The sequence below is a fragment of the Zingiber officinale genome, chromosome 8A, assembly GCF_018446385.1.
Source record: "Zingiber officinale cultivar Zhangliang chromosome 8A, Zo_v1.1, whole genome shotgun sequence".
Classification (NCBI taxonomy): Eukaryota; Viridiplantae; Streptophyta; class Magnoliopsida; order Zingiberales; family Zingiberaceae; genus Zingiber; species Zingiber officinale.
The window spans coordinates 1392732-1417220 of record NC_056000.1 but is presented as its reverse complement, the minus strand read 5'-3'; the positions used below and the strand labels follow the sequence as shown (position 1 = coordinate 1417220).

General features: G+C 42.2%; 3 protein-coding genes across 4 annotated transcripts; 2 read left to right on the top strand and 1 right to left on the bottom strand.

Moving 5' to 3' along the window:
- The first annotated feature begins 1211 nt into the window (after positions 1-1211).
- LOC122011790 (protein DETOXIFICATION 40-like) lies at positions 1212-3724 on the top strand. Its single transcript, XM_042568175.1, has 7 exons — positions 1212-1692; positions 2002-2633; positions 2725-2781; positions 2851-3089; positions 3165-3283; positions 3388-3474; positions 3555-3724. Exons 1-7 carry the CDS (start codon positions 1357-1359, stop codon positions 3615-3617), a joined length of 1533 nt encoding a protein of 510 aa, XP_042424109.1. The 5' UTR covers positions 1212-1356; the 3' UTR covers positions 3618-3724.
- A 1137-nt stretch (positions 3725-4861) lies between these two features.
- LOC122009466 lies at positions 4862-5446 on the top strand. The gene has a single exon (XM_042565636.1). The coding sequence runs from the start codon at positions 4862-4864 to the stop codon at positions 5444-5446; it is 585 nt and encodes a 194-aa protein (XP_042421570.1).
- A 646-nt stretch (positions 5447-6092) lies between these two features.
- LOC122011787 (protein translation factor SUI1 homolog 2-like) lies at positions 6093-10888 on the bottom strand. Of its 2 annotated transcripts, XM_042568167.1 has the most exons (6): positions 10674-10888; positions 10484-10554; positions 8701-8807; positions 6625-6830; positions 6478-6531; positions 6093-6374 (listed from the first exon to the last, which is right to left on the bottom strand). In XM_042568167.1, the coding sequence occupies exons 3-6, from the start codon at positions 8735-8737 to the stop codon at positions 6330-6332; spliced, it is 342 nt and encodes a 113-aa protein (XP_042424101.1). In that variant the 5' UTR covers positions 8738-8807; positions 10484-10554; positions 10674-10888; the 3' UTR covers positions 6093-6329. The 2 variants fall into 2 exon arrangements, with proteins under 2 accessions (XP_042424101.1, XP_042424100.1); XM_042568166.1 differs by lacking the exon at positions 10484-10554 and having other exon boundaries at positions 10674-10887.
- Between the last annotated feature and the right edge of the window lie 13601 nt (positions 10889-24489).

Below are 24489 nucleotides of genomic sequence, written 5' to 3'. Positions count from 1 at the left end.
TCTTGCAAGTTGCAATGCAGTGTAGCAGTTTCGGATCCGAATAAAACTTATTCATCTAGAGTTATTAAATCAAAAAATTCAAAAGAAAAATTATATATATTTTATAATACTTTTGGAAAAAATCAAGTACTCTAGGTATAATAAATAACTCAAAACAACTACGATGAATATTTTGTATTTTATTTTTAGATTATCAAGCTTCTTAATTTCTTTCTCGGATTGAATTACAAGATTAAGAACTGGTTAAGATATATCCATTAATTGGATTACGTGAAGGAAGAAGCTGTTTCTTTCTTACTTTCTTTCTCTGCTGGAATTACAGTTTACAGATTTCTTTCTTCCAAATGCACTAGATATATACATCAAATGAGATTTTTTTTTGAAGAAAAAAAAAATTAGAGGCAGTGCAAGTGTGCAACTACCAAAGTAGCTCTTATAATAATACTGAAATTCTTTTCCAGATAAAAAAATAATATAAGACATTAATTGCTCTAAAAAAACACAAAAGAGTTGCCTTTACACATTGATCTTTACCCAGCACATATAATAAAATAATGTGAATCAATTCTTTGGTCCGTCCAATGACCTAAATCACAACAGGCAGGTCATCATATTTAGGGGTAAATATTCTATTAATTTGATTAATTTGATATTAATTTTATATAATTTTATATTATTATTTTAAATAAGTTTAATTAATTTAATGTTAACTGAAATAACTAATTTCATTTAATTCAATTTTAATAAAATAATTAAAATTTTGATTTAATTCTATTAGTTAATATTAAATTGATAAATTCGATTAATTTATGATTCAAATTAATCGAATGCACACCCTTAATCATATTTGAGTTGTTTAGATTCAGACGTCAATGGCGATGCACAGCCTTTGTCGTCCAAACAAATTGTTTGGGAAGAAACACCTCGATACAAGTAATATTGACGACCTTATAAAAACCATCCACGACTTGGGACATCTCTTGATCTCTGCCCCTTGGAATCTCCTCCTCGAGAGTCAAGACACAAGACGTGGATAATCATGCACCGTTCGCTTCTGTCCCTGATTGAGTAATTCAACATCGGCGGACGTTGACTCCATGCAGCGTACGCCAAATGCTGATGTCATCCATTAACTCACAATCTTTGTTAACTAGCGGGTGGAATATTCAGCAACTATCGCCCATTAAAATTTTCAGGATCGATCGGAACAGATTGAAGAGAAAGGGAAAGAGAAAGGGAGTCGGCCGCATCTCACACGGAACTCTCATACGTGCGATTGCCAACTCTTTATTCATTTATACCCACAACTAGCGACTAGACGATCGTGCTAGATATGTTCTCCTAATCGGCTGCAGCATGGCCGCCTCCGAGCTCTCCTCCCCTCTCTTGGCCTCTTCCGACCATGTACCTCTGCCGAAGTCGACGTCGCCGCCTCCGGAGGGCGAGGTGAGCGGCCATCTGGAGAGCATCCTGAGCGATGACTCCCTGCCGAGGGCGCGCCGCATGTGGATGGCCACGTTGGTGGAGATACGGTTGCTCGTCTACCTGGCGGCGCCGGCCGTCATGGTTTACATGCTCAACTACGTGATGTCGATGGCCACCCAGATCTTCTCCGGCCACCTCGGCAACCTCGAGCTCGCCGCGGCCTCCCTCGGCAATACCGGAATCCAGATTTTCGCCTACGGTCTCATGGTAAGTGATTGTTTAACCAAAATTCCTTTTCCTCTGAATCGCCGTGCTCATCATTAATAATTAGTTACTTTACAGAACAAAAGGTATACATCCAATTTATTTATTCAATCATCCCAATGCGATAGATGATATAGCAGTATGTATAGTTCATCCATAATTTAACAATCAGTAAATTATGTGCCCTTATTTATATGTTTTCCTTTCGTGTTCAATGGATGACTGTCTTCTCTGTTCCAAACTGCAACAATTTGTAAAATTTGGGAACCATTTATCTTGTTTTTGAGCAATTAACAATGAGTCACTGCGCAGCTGGGAATGGGGAGCGCAGTGGAGACGCTGTGCGGGCAGGCGTACGGCGCGCACAAGTACGAGCTGCTCGGTGTGTACCTGCAGCGCTCGACGGTGCTGCTGATGGCCACCGGCGTTCCACTGGCGGTGATCTACGCCTTCTCTCGCCCCATTCTTGTCCTGCTGGGGGAGTCGCCAGAGATCGCCAAGGCGGCGTCCATATTCGTCTACGGACTCATCCCGCAGATCTTCGCCTACGCCGCCAACTTTCCCATCCAGAAGTTCCTGCAGGCGCAGAGCATCGTGGCGCCGAGCGCCTACATATCCGGGGCTACGCTGGTGATGCACCTGGTGGTGAGCTGGCTGGCAGTGTACAAGCTGGGGATGGGCCTTCTGGGGGCTTCCCTCGTCCTCAGTCTCTCGTGGTGGGTCATCGTGGCAGCGCAGTTCGTGTACATCGCCACCAGCCGCCGGTGCCGGAACACCTGGACCGGGTTCACGTGGCAAGCCTTCACCGGGCTTCCGGAGTTCTTCCGGCTGTCGTCCGCCTCCGCTGTCATGCTCTGCCTGGAGACCTGGTACTTCCAGATCCTCGTTCTCATCGCCGGCCTCCTCGATAACCCCGAACTCGCTCTTGATTCGCTCTCCGTTTGGTAATTAAAAATTTCATGGAATGTGGATCGATTCAAACAAGCCACCGCTTTGGATTGACTTGGATTTGTGTTGTTTTCATCGTTGATGCAGCATGACAATTTCTGGCTGGGTGTTCATGATCTCGGTCGGATTCAACGCGGCGGCCAGGTCAGTGAGACAGTGATCATCACCATAAATCATTAATTAATTTGAAACCGTTGAACGCGTCATGCGCAGTGTGCGGGTAAGCAACGAGCTGGGCGCCGGCAATCCAAAGTCGGCGGCGTTCTCGGTGGTGGTGGTAACGGTCATGTCGTTCATCATATCGGTGATAGCGGCGCTCATCATACTCGCCCTCCGCGACTACATCAGCTACGCCTTCACAGAGGGGGAGACGGTGGCGCGCGCCGTTTCCGACCTCTGCCCCTTGCTCGCCACCACCCTTATCCTCAACGGAATCCAACCCGTTTTATCCGGTAATTAACGAAGATCAGTTCGCCCATCATCAAATTGTGATCGAACTTACACGGGCCTTGCAAATTGAACCGCAGGCGTCGCTGTTGGATGCGGATGGCAAGCTTTTGTGGCCTACGTCAACGTCGGCTGCTACTACGTAGTTGGTGTTCCACTTGGTTCTCTCCTCGGCTTCAAGTTTGGTTTAGGAGCCAAGGTCAATTTGATCTTTGCATCCCAATTCTTACTTTCATTTGAATGACTAGAAATGTCAATAGATTCCACCTCACTATAAATAAATAAAATACTCTGTTTTTGCAGGGGATTTGGGGAGGCATGATCGGCGGTACCTTCATGCAAACGCTTATCCTGATTTGGGTCACCTACCGAACCGATTGGAACAAGGAGGTAATTAACTATCAATCTTAACAGTGCCGATCAGTTCATTAATTGCTATTAATTAATTATATTGTTGCTGCTTGCTGCAGGTAGCAGAGGCTAAGAAGAGATTGAACAAGTGGGGGGACACGCAGGAGCCCCTTGTATCTTAGAGATTAATAAGCAATCAATAAGGGACTTCGCTGAAATGTAGTTGTTTGTAATCACGTCCAGCTCAATTAAACACGGTAGCTCTTTGGCTGGGTTTGCATTTGTTGAAGCACTGATTGTACACTTTGGTTGAAGCATGGACACCATTAGCAAACACATTAAACTATATTTTAGCAGCAAAACAACAAGAACAGAAGCTAAATCATACTAGTATCGATGAGAGGGACTAAATCGAGGTCAGAGTGAATCTCCCGAGCATAACGCAGGTCGATTCTTGGCTCTCTCTTCAACATGGCATTTAATGGATTGTGCTTTTTATCATCCCATTTTAGAAGCTGTAAAAGCTAAATTCGAAGATAAACCCGTTGAGGAATTGAATTCCCAGTTTGCAATTATTACATATAATTGAGCTGCTCTGTTCGCCCTTTAATTAAGCATGGGAGAATTAAACACGCATGCCCTACCAAATTCTGCGTGTCACGGGAATTTTCTTCGTACCACACTCTGAAACATACATTCTCCATACATGTGCAAATTAAGCACCACAAGAATCCAATCCATCACATTCAACGGCATGTTCCGCTACTTCCCCAGCAATGCTCAGGAAATAAAAATGCCTAATTCGTCACAGAAGACAAGCTAAATTATTCAGTGCAACAGGAAAGTGGATTCTATATTCCAATTCCAATGAACTACGACGATCAAGAAAAACAAAGAAAAACAGGACTCGCGCGGATGTTTCTCTGTCTCATTCTTATTTTGTTTCTTACTGTTTAATTTAATTAACAACTTATAATACAGGTTGATTAGTTCCGGGATAATCTTTTTGAATCATTTAGTAATCCTAGCAAAGATGGACACAGCACGCATAGTGAGGCAGCAGAAATCCAAGTTGGAGTTGGCCACTCAAATCTAAATCCCTCGGTAATCCAATGTGCAATCTAATTAACCTACCAAATCTAATCCCACATTAATTAAAACCACTTACAATTCTCTTCTGTAATTAACTATATATCGCTGCCGGGGATCGACCAATAGTGAAGCTCACACGGTCGGGTGCCTACGTGGTAATCGTACGGAGGGGGCCCTTCGTTGACGGAGCACAGCACCAATGGTCGATGCAGTCGCTCTATAAATGGGCGGCGCCGCCGGCTAACTCCTGCTGCCGTGTGCTTCTCCGCCTCTGCACACCGAACTCACCGCCTGAAGAGGAGCTTTCTTCAGCCTCCGGAGGGAGGGATATAGCATGTCTAAGGGAAGGATACAGGGAGCGGCGAGGATTCTCGCCGCGCCGGCGCTCTCCGGCGACGTCACGGAAGGCATTCCCGAACTCGAAGAGAGCGACGTGTGGCCTGAATTACAGGATGCTTCTGGGGATCACATCGAATATTCCGACGCTGATGCTGACGATGGAAGCCGTGCTCCGGCCCGGAGAATGGGACGGAGCCGCCGCAGAAGCTTGGGCAGGCGGTACGTCGGCGGGCTAACCCTCGCCTTGGAGGACGCCCGCAAGGGAACTTCTCCTGCGGCGGCTCACCCATCTCAGCCGCGCGAGGGGCATCGGGCAGCGGCGTCGGCGCCCATGGACGTGCCGGTCTGGCCGAGTTGGCTCCAATCTGGTTCTCCGGCAGAAAGGAAAGCCGATGAAGAGGAGGAGGAGGAGGAATATTCCGGGGACAGTGAGTGGATCCCGCCGCACGAGTACCTGGCGCGGGCGCGGCGGCGGAGCGCGGCAACATCGGTTTTGGAGGGCGTCGGCCGGACGCTCAAAGGCCGGGATATGAGACGTGTACGCGACGCGGTCTGGAGTCAGACCGGTTTCTTTGGTTGACTCGATCCGGTTTAAGTTAACCTTTTCGTGTTTTTTTTGGTCTTTCTTCGTAAAAAAAAAAGTGAGGTGATAAACTCAATTAATGTTGTTTTTTTCTTGTAAATTTCCTATTGGCCCATGTGGAATTCAAGAGAAATTTAAAATGTGCTGTTGGTTTTTTCGGCCAATGACTGCTCAAAGTTTGATTAGATGGACGACTAACTGATGGAAGAGACGTGGGAAGGTGAGACACTTGTTGATTGGCGCAGTAGATTTTCCAAATTGATAATGGGGAAATAATTTATAAAAATATAAGCCTTTTATAATTTGAATTTGCTAAAAATAAGCTGGAGACTGGAGAGGGCATTTTTGAAAGAAAAGGAAACATTATTTTCGTTTAACTTTAAATAAATTTTAAAAAAAAATCTCTGTATTTCCATATCACATATGGTGATGTCGTTAGGATCGTGCCTAATCTATTACTAAAAACTCAATTTACCTGCATAAATTAGATGTTTTAATACTGTTTAATTAATTAATTAATTAAAACCTCTTGGATTGTCTGATATCTTTTAACAAAAAACCAAAAAAAAAAAAACATTCACACAGAATTCTGTCTCACACGATCTACAATGGGACAAAATAAGAATGCAGATCAGGCACGATAGATACTAAATGGGGTTTCATCACTTCATGTGATGGCCTATATATCCATAATAAGTTAAGGTCACAAGACACACGGACGCAACCAGCAAGTCGCATCGGGCAGTAGAAATTAAACAAAGGAGGGCTACTGGTTACCCTTCACAAGCTTCTTTATATGGTCACCGCGTGCACTCTTTATATAACGAATACAGAAAAGATATATACTTTCACACGACTTGCAGATGCATGCATATAGTCTTCAGAAACCGTGAATCTTGATGCGTTCTTTCTTCACTATACCAGCCTGGATCAAGATCACAGAGAAGGCACAAGAGCACCAGGCGTAAATTACTCATCAATAGACAGACCACGATCAGTTACGGAGAGAATTTTATTCCAAACATTACCTGAATTAAAAAGTTCGAGACATTCTTACGCTGATCGCCTTGCAGCTGAATAACCTGCAAGATTATCGCACGGATTTTAATTACCATCTGGTTGAAGTCAGAAAAATGAAAATGAGTTAGTACCGTGGTGGTTTCAAGGAATAATACCTGGCCTAGTTCAGGATCCTGGACGACGGTACCATTGCAGCAGAATTCTTTTTTCAGATCTTTAAGAATCTTGTGGTAGTTGAATTCTTTCCTTAGACCCTGCACAGTAGTCAAGCTCTTTCTTCCGTTACGCTGCTGGATGCGTACATGCACATACTCCTTAGTTCCAGTACCAGAGTCGTCAGCATTTGCCTCAGCAAATGGATCTGTTGAAGTTTAGGGGAATTAGTTTAACTATAGAATAACTACAGCTGGGACAGATCAAATTCTAATTCGTGAACTAGATGTTATTCCCATGAAAAGGAAAGTTATCCATCTATTTTCCTTTTCTTTTATCATACATGTCTATTAAGAAATAACAAGTCATAACGCCAGGCCGAACTCCCATATCAAGATAGCCCCTTTAAATTGTTTTAAATTGAATTTTCTTTGTTCTCCATCTAACCTTTTTGATTGTCAAGTAAATTTATTTAGCTCTCTGTTCAACTGACCTTCAATTCCAGCTCTTTCAACTTACATGAATTTTAAGGTTAACTTTATTCTTACTTCTTTTATTGTTAAATGAATTATATTTCATAACCTATATTTAGTTCTACTTATTTAAAACTTCAATTTATAAAGTCTCTCTCAACATTTCAAGCTTCAAATTTATTCTGCCTACACTTCAGCAATTAGCATGCACAAGTTTATAAACAAATTCTAGTCGACTATCTAATTCAAAATTAATAAGATTTGAATAAAAAATTAATTACCAGGAGTACAAGAGTAACACTGATTTATAAATCCTCTCTCGTATAAACAGTAAAGATAGACATGTTACCTAGATTAAGAGGGCGTTTGGCTGAGCTTATAAGCCCTCTAAAATAGCTTATAAGCTGTTTTAGAGCTTATAAGCTCTTCAAATTTGTTTGGTAAATTTTTTTTCAAACAACTTATAAGCTGTCAAAATAAGCTGTTTTGGAGCTTATAAGTTGTTTTTAAAAAAGTATGGAAGACCATACTTTTTATAAAAAAATCTTATTTTAATAATTTTTCTCTAAAATCTCCTTATATAATTTCATAAATCATCATCTTATGCTCCATAAATTTTTATAAACATAATATCTTTCCATCTCCGCCAACTTCTCTTCCGGCGCTGTCATCTTCTCCATCAACGCCTCTGTCCAATTTTCTCTCCACCGATGCAGAAATTCGCCCAAAATTCTCTATTAATAAAAAACTCAAAACCCTCTATTAATAGTATTATACCCTTTTTGGTAATTTTATGAATAAAAAGATCTTATAATACCAAACACATCAATATCTTTAAGTTGATTGTAATAAGTTTACCCAAACACTTTAACAGTTTATTTTTAAAATAAGACCTAATAAAGTTATAAGCTCCTAAGCTGGGTGAGGATCAGGATTGGTGGCAGTTAAGCATTTGAGGGTGATATTGCAGTGCACTGCCACACTAGAAGTCCGAGAGGCAGAAAAAATTATTTTTGTTGGATTGTTAAAAAATTATTGCAGATAAGGAGAAAACTCATCAAAGAAATAAAAGGAGACAGTGTTAGACTACCCATCTGACAACCAATGGTAACAGAATCACCAGCACCATTCAGATACTCTCATTTTTTAGTTCATACATGCCATAACTATTAACTGAATGGCATAAAAGAATCATGAGAAATCCTGTTAGCAGGTTAAAAAATATACCAAACCATTTGAAGGTGGTTAAAATATATACCAAACTATTTGAAGGTGATCTTCCTATTGTAATTCACTCTAGCCAAATGCCAAATAATAGCATTTTGTTATCTAATAGACAATGATAGAGCATGTTATTTATGAGACCAATTTGTCTCTTTCAGATTACAACTATACCAAGGCAAATAATATTCAAAAACTCGTTGATATAAACTAGGACCTAGTAGATAAGCATCATAAACATGATGCCAGAAGCAAACACGTTTTCTGAGTTCATCCAAAGGATTAGAGATAGGACTAAAAAGAAAAAAAAAAATAGAAATAACCACTAGCCTAAACTATCAAAAAATATATCGTTGTCTGGAAAGTAGTCTATGTTCAACATACCAAAGGCAGTTGGAATCTGTACGTTGAGATCTGACATGAAAGTTGGCTCTTGACTTTGGGTGGGCCGGACAAACTTCCTTGACTAGCTCCTCACAATGTTCTGCAAGCTGCAACACAAGCAATCAGGGGTCAGCATAGTTTCCTTTACTAATTTCAATCACATGAAAATGATATAAAGCAATACCAATATATCAGTTTTAGAGATGGTTTGAGACATTAATGCATGTATTGTAATTATATCTCATACTTTAAGCAAGGACTAGACAGGTTGTTGTTGAGCTACATAAGCAAAAAATGTAGCTTGTTGAATATGGTATGTTTTGCAGGAACATCAGCCACAATAAGGCCCATATGACAAATTGTAGCTTGTTGATACACATGAAAAGAAACTGAACTCAGCATCCAGCATTAACTACAGGATTATTTTTTCTCATGTCATCTCTTCAATTATAGAAAAAAAATGAGAAATTAAAACAAATGTATTTGTGTTGAAAGCAATTTTTATAGTTCAAGTACATAACATTTGTATGGAATAATTTACAAAACACTAATACTAAATTCTTCCAAAAATAAATCCAGAAACTAAAGAAGCCAAGTAACCAAGCAGAAAACAACAGGGCAAGTCTTGTAGATGCATCTCAATGTAGCCATATGAACCTTATGATATTGCTGATCTGAGAGCCAATTTTAGCCACAAATTCTGAGCACTTTGCTTACTATCAAATCCACATAAAATATTTAGTTAACCGTAAACTGCTTATATCTATAAAACTATAAATTATATTCGTCGTGTATATCAATGATTATCATTCCTTTATGTTTATTGCTTCAACTGATAAAAGGTGGTTATTTTCATAATGGAATATTAGAGTTGTACAAGCTAAGGGATTTATATCAGAGAGGGCAACCATAATATTTCTGAAAATGACTCTAGAAATAACCTGAAGCCAAAATACTTCATTTATATAGTAGAGGATCTTCTTATATATGATAACGAAAAATCTTATTGGCCAGATTTTTAACATCAGAAGGAAACAAACGTCAAATTCAGTATTATTAAATTGACGAGAGAAAATCATACAAGGAACTGATGAGCTCCGTGCAGGAAATAGAAGAACAAAATCAATTCCATGTGTTAGTACAATACAAGACAAAAGGAAAAAAAAAAAAAAAACAGCCCGGTGCAGGAAGCTCCCGTCATGCGGGGTCCCGGGGAAGGATCCATTGTACACAACCTTACCCTGCTTTTTGCAAGAGGTTGTTTCCAGGATTCGAACCCCTGACCTTTTGGTCACATGGCAACAACTTTATCATTGCGCCAAGGCTCCGCTTCTACAAGACAAACGGGAAAGAAAAAGAAAATTGATTCCAAATAATTGGTATAAATCAAGCTTTTGGGCGACGATCACAAATAATGGATTACGAAGAAACACAATTATTTGATTTTTGTTACACTAATCTGAGATAGCTTGCACTTGGACATTTAAATATAAGCTATTCCTTTAAAAATACAGATTTTTAAATATAATCTTTAATAAGATAGCTTAAAAACAACGAAAGAAGATTGACTTCATCCAAAAAACGAAGAAATAGGAAACTGCTAGAAAAATAAGAAGGTGACTACTGAGATACATAGTCAAGACCAACATAACAATCCGTTCACTCGAGCATGCAGGGGAAAAAAATATCATATATAAACGTCGAGACAGCCGTGACCAATGACCGTAGATTTGCTCCAATTATCTAATCATCACCTTATTGACGCCTTTGCAAACCTACATACCTAAAATCCGCCGGACATCCAAACCGAATAACCAGCACAACCTCAAAGGTCGAGTCTTTTGCAATCAATACCTTAGAACCAATCAAGAATCCTCACCACCAGCCATTCCAAGAAAGCAACAACCAACCAATTACGACAACAACAACAACAAAAATCTACACAAGAAAGGAAAATAGAAGAACAATTTTACCTTGGCGCGCGAGAGAGAGAGAAACGCAGAGGGTGAGACGCGAGGAGAGGGAGAAATCTGGGAGGATGCTTGCGTTTGCCTTGGCCACCTCCGCCGTGTTCTAATATAGAGGGCAGGTCGTCGGTCCCTCACCTCATCGAACAACTTCTCCGTCCGATCCAGATCGTAGCGTATATTGTCGATAGGCGGTTTAATGGCAGTCAGTTCGCCGGACGGTCGATTCGTTCTGGATTCACGTAACGATCGTGACCTGGGGCCCATTGGGCGTGAGAAATACGCATATCAACTGTTAGCCGCACACGTGTCGATATTTTATTAACTCGTTTCTTTATTTAAAATATTATTTTTATTTCTCCGTACGTTACCACTAAACCAGCCACCAATTACCGTTTCGTCTTGCATTTATCTATTAAATTATTTTAACCCAAAAAATTAAAATATTTTATTCTTTAATTCTTTTTCCTTTTAAATTGTAAATATCTTATTCTGATTATTGTCATACGGTCCTGAAGCAAAATATTGAATAAAATTTCTATGAAATTAAATTTTCTTATGCAAAATATCGGTTAATTTAATTATTCAAATATATGTGCTTCAAAAAAAATAAATCTACTATCTTAATGGCCCTTTCGCATCAATCTCATAGATATGAAAAGAGATATATATAAATACAGGTCATAGATACATGATGGGATAAATCGTAGATCATCAGTTCTTGAGAATCAATCCCTCACTATTATGCCAGAGATGACATATTCATCATCTGTGCTACACCTTGGGGCAATATATGTGCTAAAGAAGTCACTGAAAGCAATGGACAAAATGAACTATCTCCATCCATGCTTGTAAAATCGCGATCCGATACGATCCTACGATTCAGAAGCACAAATCGATCCAGGATCGTGTAAATTCGATTTTTACAGTAGGATCGGAGCAGAATCGGTAGAATTAGTAAGATCAGAACAAAATGGGTAGAATCATAACAAGATTGGAGCAGAATCGGTGGAAGCTTTGAGAGGTCATAACTTTTGACTCAGATTGAATCAGGAGACTTAAAATATATCAAATCAAAGTTCGTTCAGAAATCTTTAATAAATTTCAAAGTTTATCCTTAACCACTTTATTTTAAATCCAAAAATATCATTTAAATCCTTTTTGAAGATCCAGAAGATTTTATCTTTTTTTTATTATCTTTTTTTTTCATCTTGTTAGGGTTTTAAATTATTTAAACATATGTTTAATCATTTTTTAGTTAGTTTTTTATCAATTATATTCTGTCATTTCTTTTCCTCAAAATATGATGGATGAGTTTTTTGATGTTTATTGTCTAGTATTGTGTGACATCAACCAGTTTTTAAAAGATTATTTCCGGCATTCATATTTGAATCAAATGATTCAATAGCTTCTGTCATGTACGTTAGCCATTAAATTGGATCATCTTATAAATCAAGGAAATATTTTTGAGCTTGAATGTGTTATTATTATTATATTAATAGAAATTTTATATTCTTTCATATGATGATATGAAAATATAAATATTATTAGTTAATTTTAATTTGTAAATGTACTAAGTGTAATATGTAAAATTAATTATCTATTTATATGTAAATAAGTTTTTTTAGATATATTTTTTAATTATTAATTATGTATGTTAAAATTTTAAAAGTTGTTAATAGGATCTTTATAATCTGATCTCAATTCTATGTAGGATCATGATTCTACAAACTATGATCTTAATAATTATTTAATAATTTAGGTGGAATGTGTTATTATTATTATGTTAATAGAAATTTTATATTCTTTCATTTGATTATATGAAAATATAAATATTATTATTGTGTGAGAATGGTAGTTAAATTATTAGTTAATTTAAATTTGTATATGTACTAATGTAATATGAGGCGTTGAGTGTAATATGTAAAATTAATTATCTATTTATATGTAAATAAGTTTTTTTAGATATTTTTTCTAATTATTAATTATCTATGATAAAATTTTAAAGGTTGTTAATAGGATCATACGATTCTATGATCCGATCCCGATCGATCTGATTTTAACCCTAAATCAATTCTATATAGGATCATGATTCTACAAATTATGTCCTCGGGGCCATGATGCCATGGTAGGATATCTAGATTGCTTTTTAGGTACTCGTAGTTCGAACCCCAATTACGACATATTTATAGAAATTTTTTTTACTCTACAAATTATGATGTTCATAATTATTTTATCTATGAGTTTTTCACTTCTTTTAAACTTTTCTCTGGATAATATAATTTGCAAGGAGAAATTATTCTTTTATTCTTTGTGCATGGGCAAATCAATGAGCGAAATAAAAAAAAGTTTATTCCTTTGTTCTTCCTTACCCATAGATTTAGCTAAGCCACCAAGATTTGTTCTGTTTTCCAGTTATATTATTATTGGCTACGAGCCTGAAGGAGAGAACACAATTCGTCACGAGCATTTAGAATCAGAATGTCTATTTCAAGATCGAAACCTGTAAAAATACATCTTCCAAAATTTGATTCGATTCTAATCGGACAGGAGAATAAAGCTAGCTACGTACCTTTTGACTTGATAAAAGAAAGGTGGAGAGCATATATACTGAATAATTGAGGCAAACCAGAAAACGACTTCAAATTCTAAAGGCATGCAATTTGCACAGTGGAGGTGGTGATGTCTTTCTGCATCGATTCCTAGATTCGATATTTAGCATTAAATAGTTTGGGTAAGTTCAGTCAGTGTTTCAAACAAAATATATATAGAGAGAAACGTACACTACTTTTCAAATGAAAAGTTGTTGATGGGGAATCAGGACTTCGATCGGTATCAGCTGCGGAAGGTAATGTTAGAAATGTGAATGAAAAAAAATGTATTATAACATGTTGCTATTGTTGCACATTTATCGATGGTGTGATTGGTGGTAAAAAAAAAGATGAATACGTTCGTCTTCAGCGCCTCCGTCAATTCGTCACAGGGTCAACACGGAGAAGGTAAATCATGAATGACTACTAATCTTTGGAATAATGACCAACACATAAGGGAGTCATTTACCTAGAAAGTGTGATTAAATATATGGAGAGAGGTTTAATATTACACGTACGTGAGTATACAACGGTGCAAATCTCCTCTCTCCATCGAGCAATCGGGTACTCAGTAGTAGTGGTGGAACTAGATTAGAAAAAAAAAAAAAAAAAGATGCTGAAAGAAATGAATTGGAGCTTGTCTTCCTTCTCACTATCCTTTGGATTGTAATATACTGATAGAATTTTTCAGGAGCAAGCGATTATTCAAACACACCCCACTCTCCCTAGATCCCTCACTGTTCAGTAGTATGTAGTCTTCTACAACTCGGACTGTACACTTGACACTCTGTATATAAGACAGCTCAATTTTCCGGCCATCTATGAGATATTTCATTAATTACTCAAACATATCTGGCTAGTAAGCAAACCTGAAGCAGCACGTTTTATCAATTCATCCGGCCCATTAACGAGAGAAGCGGAGAAGTAAAAGATCTATCCAGGCGAATAGAAAAATAATCAAACAGTAAAAAAAAAAATTCTTTAAAAAGTGTCAAAATAGTGAATATAAAACTCGCGATTGATTCATACAGTAAATTTCTGATTGGGTATCAATAATAATCCAGTTTTCTTATTAATTCTTCAGCAACATGCATGCATGAGAGATTAGTACGGATAAATTAAGTGTCGTTGGTTTCTTTCCTAAGAATGAAAATCAAAGGTATAGTATTATAAAATGGAAATGAATAGAGAACGAGTATTATTTTTTAAAAGTAATATTCGATTAGTAGTGTTAAATTAATTAGATGATAAAGAAGAAATAATAAAATAAATTTTTTTGTTGATTGATATTTGTCCTAAACATAAACATAGTGTAATATATAATATTTAAAAAATATTTGTCAATTTATCAATTAATAAATAATAAAATTATTCTAAGAACTATTTTAAAAATTATTCTAATAAAATTATTTTAATAATCCTAATACTAATTTAATTTGATTTAGTGATTTGATCTGGTCAATCCTAGATGATCCTGTCCAAAAATCATGGAGACAGAAAACTAGGGATGTGGTTGTTGCGTTGATCGGAAGTAGACCGTGCACCGATATGCAATCACAAGAAATGTTAGTGTCGGGTCAGGGAAGAAGTCCTCGGCGTTGGTCATCCGACGCTCAAGTCAATCACTAGTAGAAGGAAGAAGACAAAACAGTAGTGCGAGTGTAAACAGTAAAAAATACATATCCTTGCCGATGTACGAACCACCTTTTATATAATACCTTGGCGGGCGACGTATGTGCATTTCAAGGCGTGGGCACGTTCTCCTATTGGTCGTGGATACGTTTTCTAATTAGTCATTGGACACATGATCACAGACACGTTATCCAATTGGTTGTGGGCACATTTTCCGATTTATCCGTCGTATGATCCACCTATAAACCGTGCCACGTGTCATCAGCGTCATCTCCCAAAAGTATATCCAAATACACGCTAGCATTCCCGTCGATCGGCCGAGCGAGATAGCCGCTCAGCCAAGTACTCCTCTGCTCGGCAACTCTTCCCGGTGACGACGAATCTCGATAGTATGTTCTTGCCTGACCGGAATAGCGCTTCGTTCATCTACATGCACCTTCGCTTGGCTCATTCCATTGTCGGTCGGGAGACATATTGTTGGTGCAATCGACCTCCAAAGTTTTAATGTTAGACAAATATGTTTAAGTATGTTAAGTATGAAGCTTGATCTAGGGAAGTCCTAGTTGTAAGCTAGGCAAGGGAAGTCCTAGTTGCAGGCTAGGCAAGGGAAATCTCGTTAGATCGTTGAAGCCAGGTGGATAGGTCTGGAGGACCTAATCCCTGGGTAGCCGAATACTTAGGCAAGGAAAATCTCGGTATATAGTGGAAGCCAGGTGGATAGGTTTGGAGGACCTGATTCTTTGGTAGCTGAATACTGAATCTTGGTGAGTGAAGCCAAGTGGTGAAAACCCTAGGAGGAGATAACCTTAAGTAACGAGAAGTCTTGGAGGAGTGAACTCCAAGCAAGGTTGATCGGATGGTTTTCGGTCGACCGCACACGATCAACCTGACCAACAGATCTCAGTAAATCTAGGTTTAGGTTTACCATTGTATTCTACATTATTATTGTTGTTGGCTAATATAGTATTGCAGGAAAGGTCTTTGTGGATCAGGTGATCAGACACTGAGCAGGCAAAGTCCAAACATATCTGGAGGACCATGTTTGGCAGGTAAGTTGAGGTAAACAACTGGAGGAGCGACAGTGAGGTCGGGTTCCTGAAGGGAACAACCTAAGGCCGTTGATCTAACTGAAGAACCTGGGAAGATTTTCAAGTTGAGATCAAGACAGTTCTACTGTCTAATATTACTCATGCATTATATATTACTGTGCTAACCTTTGTGTTGCAGGGATACTTTGTTTAACTCTGTGTTGCAGGTTCGGCCGGATCGGTCGACCGAATGTAGGGATCGGTCGACCGAACCAGGATGACTCATCACAGGCCAGTTTAATCAGCAACAATCAAAAGCAGAAGGAAGCTATACTGATCGGTCAACCGAACCAGAGGATCGGTCGACCGAACGACCAATATTAAAGGTGCTGATCCGGCGGTAAGAACAGGGACCCTCGTTCTGGGAGTCAACGCCACGTGGAAGTCAAAGGGTAGGTGGCCGACTGGAGAAGGGTGGGTCGACCGCTCGGCCGGCCGACTGGTGTCTAACTGATGGAAGTTGGGCCCCGGCGCTCGTTGAACAGGATGGTAAGGCTGAGTGGATGGCAAGCTCGGCCGAAGACATAAGGTAGCATACTGCTGACAGTCTCCACAAAACACATTACCAAGAATCTCCCAAGTAGACCACTATATGTGTCCGGCCGGACGTAAGGCGGAGGCTGGCCAGCCGAACGCCCGGTCGGGAGTAAGGGGAAAAAGGACAACGGACATCTTTTTCTGACAGCGGGCATGTTCTACGTGCAGGTCATACTCAGAATCCTACGACAGAAGGATCCGCTGTCCCATCAGAGACGTGCTCAAACTGTAGCAGTATGGTGTCAGGTAAGCTCCTCTGACAAGCCCACATTACGGTATGGGGAAGGACACGTGTACACCTCGGTATGTGTGCACTCGCTTCTCCACAGCCCTATATAAAGGCCCTCACTCTTCGCCGGAGGTACGCATTCTACGATTCTTGGAGTCACTTTCTTGTTGAGCTTTGCCTGACTTGAGCGTCGGAGGGTCGTCGGAGGGAACCCCTTCCCGGCCCGATTTCTATGCAGGTTCACCGGAGGTCCGGGCGGATAGTCAGCAGATCTACGTCAGCCGCTTGGAGAGCGCCACGTGCCTAGCGTTCGTTGATTCAGCTTTCGGACAGGATCAATTTGGCGTCGTCTGTGGGAAACACTCCTGCATCCGATCGGAAGCAATGGACGAAGCTGGACGACAGCACTCGGTGATGCTCTCCACGGAGGAACTCGACGCTTTGATCGAGACAAGAGCCGCCAAGCTTATGGAACAGAGACAAAAGTCACAAGCTGAGCGGGCAGAGCAGCAAGCAACATCAGCATCAGGCGGCCGAGCGGAAGCACCTCAGGCCACCGTTGCATTCCATCGAGCCCTATTCCGCACTCCTGAAGCCGCAGCAACTAATCAAGATCGGGGATCTTCTTCGGATGAAATGCCAAGACGAGATAACAGAAAAGGGAAAGCCCCCCGAGCGGACGCATCGCCCGAGCGGATCAACAACCAATTTTCAGAGGCTATTCTACGAGACCCTCTGCCCAAGCACTATGTGCCCCCGACGATCGATGAATACAATGGAACCACCGACCCGGATGATCATTTGGGTAAGTTTGATAACACGACAACCCTGCATCAATACACAGATGGGGTGAAGTGTCGGGTTTTCCTCACCACTCTCTCTGGATCGGCTCAACGGTGGCTTCGGAGGTTGCCGGACGGATCTATCACAAGCTTCAAAGACTTCCGTACGGCCTTCCTCCACCACTTCGCCAGCAGTCGACGCTACCAAAAGACGAGTGTCAGCCTATTCGCCATCAAACAAGAGCCCAGGGAATCGCTCCGAGCCTATATCCAGCGGTTCAACCAGGTGGCCATGGACATTCCAACAGCCACCTCGGAGACCATGATGAATGCCTTCACAGAAGACGAGTGTCAGCCTATTCGCCATCAAACAAGAGCCCAGGGAATCGCTCCGAGCCTATATCTAGCGGTTCAACCAGGTGGCCATGGACATTCCAACAGCCACCTCGGAGACAATGATGAATGCCTTCACACAAGGCCTCGTGGATGGGGATTTCTTCCGATCACTCATTCGGAAACCACCCTGAGACTACGACCATATGCTGCACCGGACCAACGAATACATCAACGTGGAGGAAGCCCAAGCGGCACGAAGAAAGGAAATCCCAACTGAGAGGGCTCCTCCTGCCAAGCGGAAGCCTCACATTGCTCACCAGCCGCCCAGAGGACCGCGGGCCGAGGCAATTCGTTCTCATCATCCAAGATCTCATGTCCAAGAAGTAGCAGCTGAACGGCCCAAGCAAAAGAAGAAATGGACTCCTATGTTTTGCTCATTCCACCAGACGGACACGCACAACACCAGAGATTATCGGAGTCTTCCCTTGATCGCCCATCCCGTTCCCCGGAGTGGCGGCCGCCGATCGCCATCGTCCGATAGGCGACAGAGAACTCACGGAGCCGATCGGACTATATCTGATCGCCGACAAAGACAAACTCCCGAGCGGCAGCATACTCCAAGACGTGAAGACAATCCTCGGATGTCTAGGGAGCGGCTTAGACCGTCCACTCGGGAAGAAGAGAATAGAAACAACTCTTCCTGAGGCGAAATCAACATCATAGCTGGTGGTCCGACCGGAGGAGATTCCAACCGAGCAAGGAAGGCGAGCGTCCGGCAGCTCCAGATCCATGCGGTCGGCTGCAGCCAGGAACGGGCGAGCGGATCCGAAATCAGTTTCGGGCCCTGGGACTTGGAAGGGGTTGAAGTTCCCCACGACGACGCTCTTCTCATCAAAGCGGTAATAGCCAATTACACTATTCACCGCGTTTTTATTGACACAGGAAGCTCGGTCAATATCATATTCAAAAAGGCATTCGATCAACTGCAAATTGATCGGGCCGAGCTGCTGCCCATGACGACCCCCCTTTACGGGTTTACGGGCAACGAAGTTCAGCCGGTCGGACAAATCCGATTGGCTATTTCACTGGGAGAGGAGCCGCTCAGAAGGACGCGGACTGCAAACTTCGTCGTGGTGGACTCTCCGTCGGCATACAACGTCATATTGGGGTGACCAGCTCTCGGTGAATTCCGAGCGGCCGTCTCCACCTTCCACCAGAAGATCAAGTTCCCTGTCGAGGACAAAGTGGGAGAAGTACGAGGAGATCAACTAGCAGCTCGGCGATGTTACGTCGAGATGGTCCGAGCAGAAGCCAATGCCGCTCGGAAGACGCCCCGGATCGAGGTGAACGCTATCACTGAAAAGCCACCCTCTTTGATTTATGAAGAAAAAGAGGAAGTGCAAATTCACCCGACCCGATCGGAGGCCACGACATTCATCGCGTCCGATCTGGAGGCGAGCCAGAAGGAGGAAGTTGTTGGAGCAATCCCAATGGTTCGTGGGACCATGTGTTTTGGTGTTTGGGCAAAGGGTTTAAGTTAGGTTTACCCTTGTTATTTGATATGTGTACTTGAGTTGTGCAGGACTGCAGGTGACACATATGACTCAGGTTGACGGCTTCGGGTCCGGTGAAGGATGGAGCATCCGAGGGACCGTGGACAAGGCAGCGAGGACAAGGGCCGAGGGAAGCGACTTCGAGGCATACGCGAAGGATGGCATTGGGGACGAGCCGCGGGCTTGGATGCATCCGAGGGACGAGAGCCAAAGGAAGTAGGCTTGAAGGCAAGAGGTCAAGGCTGCAAAGAAGAGTCAAATGAGTCGTGAGGGTACGAGTGCATGAGAGATTGTACTCGGAGTAAAATCTTAGTTTTAGGGTTTTACTGTAGCGCACTGTAGCAGTTACTGTAGCAGTTACTGTAGCAGTCGACTGGTGTATGGACCAGTCGACTGATGCACTGTAGCAGAGAGCCGTTGAGATAGCCGTTGGGCTGACATCAGTCGACTGGTGCAAGGATCAGTCGACTGGTAACGGGCAAATCAGGTTCTGATTTGTTCCAAGCTCTATAAGAAGGAGCTTGGTATGGCCGGCCAAGGCGACGAAATTAGACTTGGTTAAGGTCTAATTAGTAGTCTACAAGTGCTCAAGTGTTTGTGGAATCCAAGAGGACTTGGTGTGTTGTGGTGAGGTTTCTCTACCCACAAGGAGCGACTTGAGATAGCCGGAGTTTCCGGGGGCTAATCCACCGAAGGATTGGGATCGTCCACCTTACGGACAGCCGTGGAGTAGGAGCATCATCTCCGAACCACGTTAAACGAACGTGTATTGGTTTGCTAGTTCTTTTCTTTGTCTTTAGCTTTCGTATTCGTAATTAGTATTTGTATTTCCGCTTGCGCACTAACGAATACGTTGGAAGCGAGTTATTGGGGGCGCCGTCCATTCAACCCCCCTTAAAGCCGGCCGACCGATCCCCCAACAAGTGGTATCAGAGCGAGGACGCTCTCCGTTGGACTAACCGCCAAGGAAGCACAAGATGGCCGGGTCTATTGTCCCTCCAAAATTTGAAGGAGGAAGCCTTGGGGACATCACGTATTGGATGATGAGGATGAAGAACTTCCTCGAGACGGATTGGGACACAATGATGGTTGTCGAGGAACCATTTGAAGTCCCAAGAGACAAGAAAGGAAAGAAGCTCCGATCACGACATTGGACGGAAGAGCAAACCACACGATCGGAGGCAAATTCAAAGGTAATATCTATATTGATTGATATTTTGCCTAATCATGTGATAAATGGTGTAGGTGAGTATAAGAACGCCCACGAGTTGTGGAGCAAGGTGAAGATGGTTCTACAAGAAGAACCTAAACCTACACAAGAGGAAGAAGAACCCATTGAGATGGGTCTAGTTGCTCAAGTAGAGGGGGAGCAACCGGAAGGTGACGAGCACTCAACTTCCGAGGAGAAGGAGGAGAAGGATGAAGAAATGGCATCCATTAGTGTGGATGAGGAGACATCCTCAAAGGGTGAGGAAGAATCCAAGACAAGTGAAGAAGAAGTCTTGGAAGTCAACTTAGTAAGTACCTTCACCGAAGCAAAGTCAAAAGATCACATTGTATGCTTCGGGTGCAATGAGAAGGGACACTACAAGAGTAGGTGTCCAATGAGCAAGAAGAAGGTATCTCCTAAACTCAATTCAATTCCTTTAGAATCTAATTTGAGTTGTAGGAAGAAGAAGGAGAAGAAGCACATTAGATGCTTCACGTGTGGAGAACTTGGACACTACCACACAAGATGCTCGAGGAAGGGAGAGTTCAAGAAGTTGGAGCATCTAAAGAAGTGGGAGAAGAAGAAGAAGAGCTCAAGTCAAGGGGGAGCTTCAAGGGTAAGGGAGGTATACCCTAATTTGAAATGCAATTCAAATTTTCATTCCTCCATGCATGCTAGGAATAATTCTCATTATTTACCCATGCAAAATTTTGGATTTAAATATCATGATAGGAATAGGGTTAATGTAGATCAAAACCCTAGGAGGCCAATTCATGAAAAACCTAGGAATGGTAGACCTAAGGAGGCCCAAGGCATTAATCCTAAGAAGGGGAGACACATGCCTAGAAAGGGTAGGTCTAGGAATGTCCATGGTGGGCATGTTGACTCTAGGTTTAGGAACCTAGAAAGGGAAAATCAAGCTTTGAAGGCAAAGCTTGATCAATTGGAGAAATTCCTTAAGAGATTCACTATTGGATCTAAGGAATTAAATATTGTGTTGGGTAGCCAAAGACCCAACCATGATAGATCGGGCTTGAGATACCGATCTAGTCCCTCCAAGGCTAATGAGAGATCATGTGCTAGGGTAGCAAATGATCATGGCAAGGGAGAGTCCTCCAAAGCTAAGGGAAAGTCTTATGCTAGGGTTGCATATGACTATAGTAAGGAGAAGCCAATAAATGGCAAGGGAAAGCCATTTAATGGTAAGGAGAAATTAACCAAGGACAAGGTGTCCAAGGTTAAGAAAGTTACGTTTGTAGGCCAAGTGTCACCGGGGGTGGACCGAGGTGGCCTAGCCATTGTAGATGAGTCACCTTGGGAGGTGACTAAGGCAAAGAGCTCTAGGGGGAGCTCTAAGAGTCAATTTGGGACCCATGGCCAATGGATCTCAGGTGGATTCTACTTGGGGGTCTAGAGGAGCCATGGAATGTGCCAAATGGTTTGGAGATGGATTTGAGTCTCAAACCTAGGGATTTGGCACACATGGATTGTGTTTCATGCAAGAAATATGACATTTGGGGTCATATAGCATGATAATTAGTTTTGGATGTATAGATGCCATATAAACCAATGCTAGGGATGCATTGTGGGTTGGTATGGGCAAATACATCAACAGGAAGCCAAAACTAGGACTTTAGGTCAAGGTTCAATTGAACCATTTAGCTAGTTTTGGATTTTGTGTCAATCTTGGGATTGGTAATAGATACATTTTGTAATGTATTTTTCCCAAGTAGACAATGATACAATAGACCTCTCCACAAAATTTGGGGATTTTTGGAGGTCTAGGGAATTTCTGGTGCATTTCTGAAGTTGGCCTGAAAAGGTTGATTTTTTCAGAAATAGGGTACCAGTCGACTGGTACAGATACCAGTCGACTGGTAACAGTGTTTTTGAGTACAGAATGCCTCTGTAAGCTCATTTTGTCGATACCAGTCGACTGGTAACAGTAAATTTCGACCACAGAATGCTTCTGTAAGGTTCTGTCGAAGGGGGCAGTCGACTGGTACTTGGGGCAGTCGACTGATACCAGACTGAAAGTGTTTTTCAGCACTGTTCTTGACCGTGTCAACTCGTTTAGATGTATGGGATCCAAGGGGGATTAATACATGAGTTTAGGGTCAGTTTGGATGATAAATTTTCAACAATTGGGATATTGTTGGAGAACTTTTTGGATGTTAGGCAAAGGGGGAGAAGTAAGGTTTAGTTGGGAAAACCTGAAAGTACCTTTGTGTAGGGGGAGCCTTGGGATAGGTTCTTAAAAAGCCCGTTGTAAAAATCCTAGCTCATTGGGGAGCATAGGTGTAGGGGGAGCCTTGGGATAGGTTCTTAAAAAGCCCGTTGTAAAAATCCTAGCTCATTGGGGAGAATAGGTGTAGGGGGAGCCTTGTGATAGGTTCCAATGCTTGGTGCATTGTTTTGGCGGTTGCCAAGTATGTAGCCTTGGCAACGTAAGTCCATTCGGCATTATAAGTCCAAGTGTGTAGCCTTGGCATCGTAAGTCCATTCGGCGGAGTAAGTCCAAGTGTGTAGCCTTGGCATCGTAAGTCCATTGTATTAGCATGTTTATTTGCTATTTGTTTTCCCTAACTTAAACGTATTGTCAAACACCAAAAAGGGGGAGATTGTTGGAGCAATCCCAATGGTTCGTGGGACCATGTGTTTTGGTGTTTGGGCAAAGGGTTTAAGTTAGGTTTACCCTTGTTATTTGATATGTGTACTTGAGTTGTGCAGGACTGCAGGTGACACATATGACTCAGGTTGACGGCTTGGTCCGGTGAAGGATGGAGCATCCGAGGGACCGGACAAGGCGGCGAGGACAAGGGCCGAGGGAAGCGACTTGAGGCATGCGAAGGATGGCATTGGGGACGAGCAGCGGGCTTGGATGCATCCGAGGGACGAGCCAAGGAAGTAGGCTTGAAGGCAAGAGGTCAAGGCTGAAGAAGAGTCAAATGAGTCGTGAGGGTACAGTGCATGAGAGATTGTACTCGGAGTAAAATCTTAGTTTTAGGGTTTCTTTATGGCAGCCTTTATGCGATTCATGTGATCGGTGGTGTATGGACCGATCGGTGATGCTATGTGAGCCGTTGAGATAGCCGTTTGGCTGGCACCAGTGGACCAATCGACTGGTAACGGGCAAATCAGGTTCTGATTTGTTCCAAGCTCTATAAGAAGGAGCTTGGTATGGCCGGCCAAGGCGACGAAATTAGACTTGGTTAAGGTCTAATTAGTAGTTTACAAGTGCTCAAGTGTTTGTGGAATCCAAGAGGACTTGGTGTGTTGTGGTGAGGTTTCTCCACCCACAAGGAGCGACTTGAGATAGCCGGAGTTTCCGGGGGCTAATCCACCGAAGGATCGGGATCGTCCACCTTACGGACAGCCGTAGAGTAGGAGCATCATCTCCGAACCACGTTAAACGAACGTGTATTGGTTTGCTAGTTCTTTTCTTTGTCTTTAGCTTTCGTATTCGTAATTAGTATTTGTATTTCTGCTTGCGCACTAACGAATACGTAGGAAGCGAGTTATTGGGGGCGCCGTCCATTCAACCCCCCTTAAAGCCGGCCGACCGATCCCCCAACAGAAGTGATCCAATGCCTCCAGAGAAACCATGATGTCTTCGTCTGGTCGACGCATGAGCTGCCCGGAATTTCACCAAGTATAGCACAACATGAGCTCCATGTCCGACCGGATGCTCGGCCAGTGAAGCAGAGAAAGAGGGATTTCAGCGCCGAACAGAATGTCATCATCCGAGCGGAGGTGGAGAACTCCTGGAGGCCGGCCACATACGCGAGGTCTAGTTTCCGAGCTGGTTGGCGAACGTGGTGCTTGTCTCCAAGCCCGACAACAAGTGGAGAGTGTGCATCAATT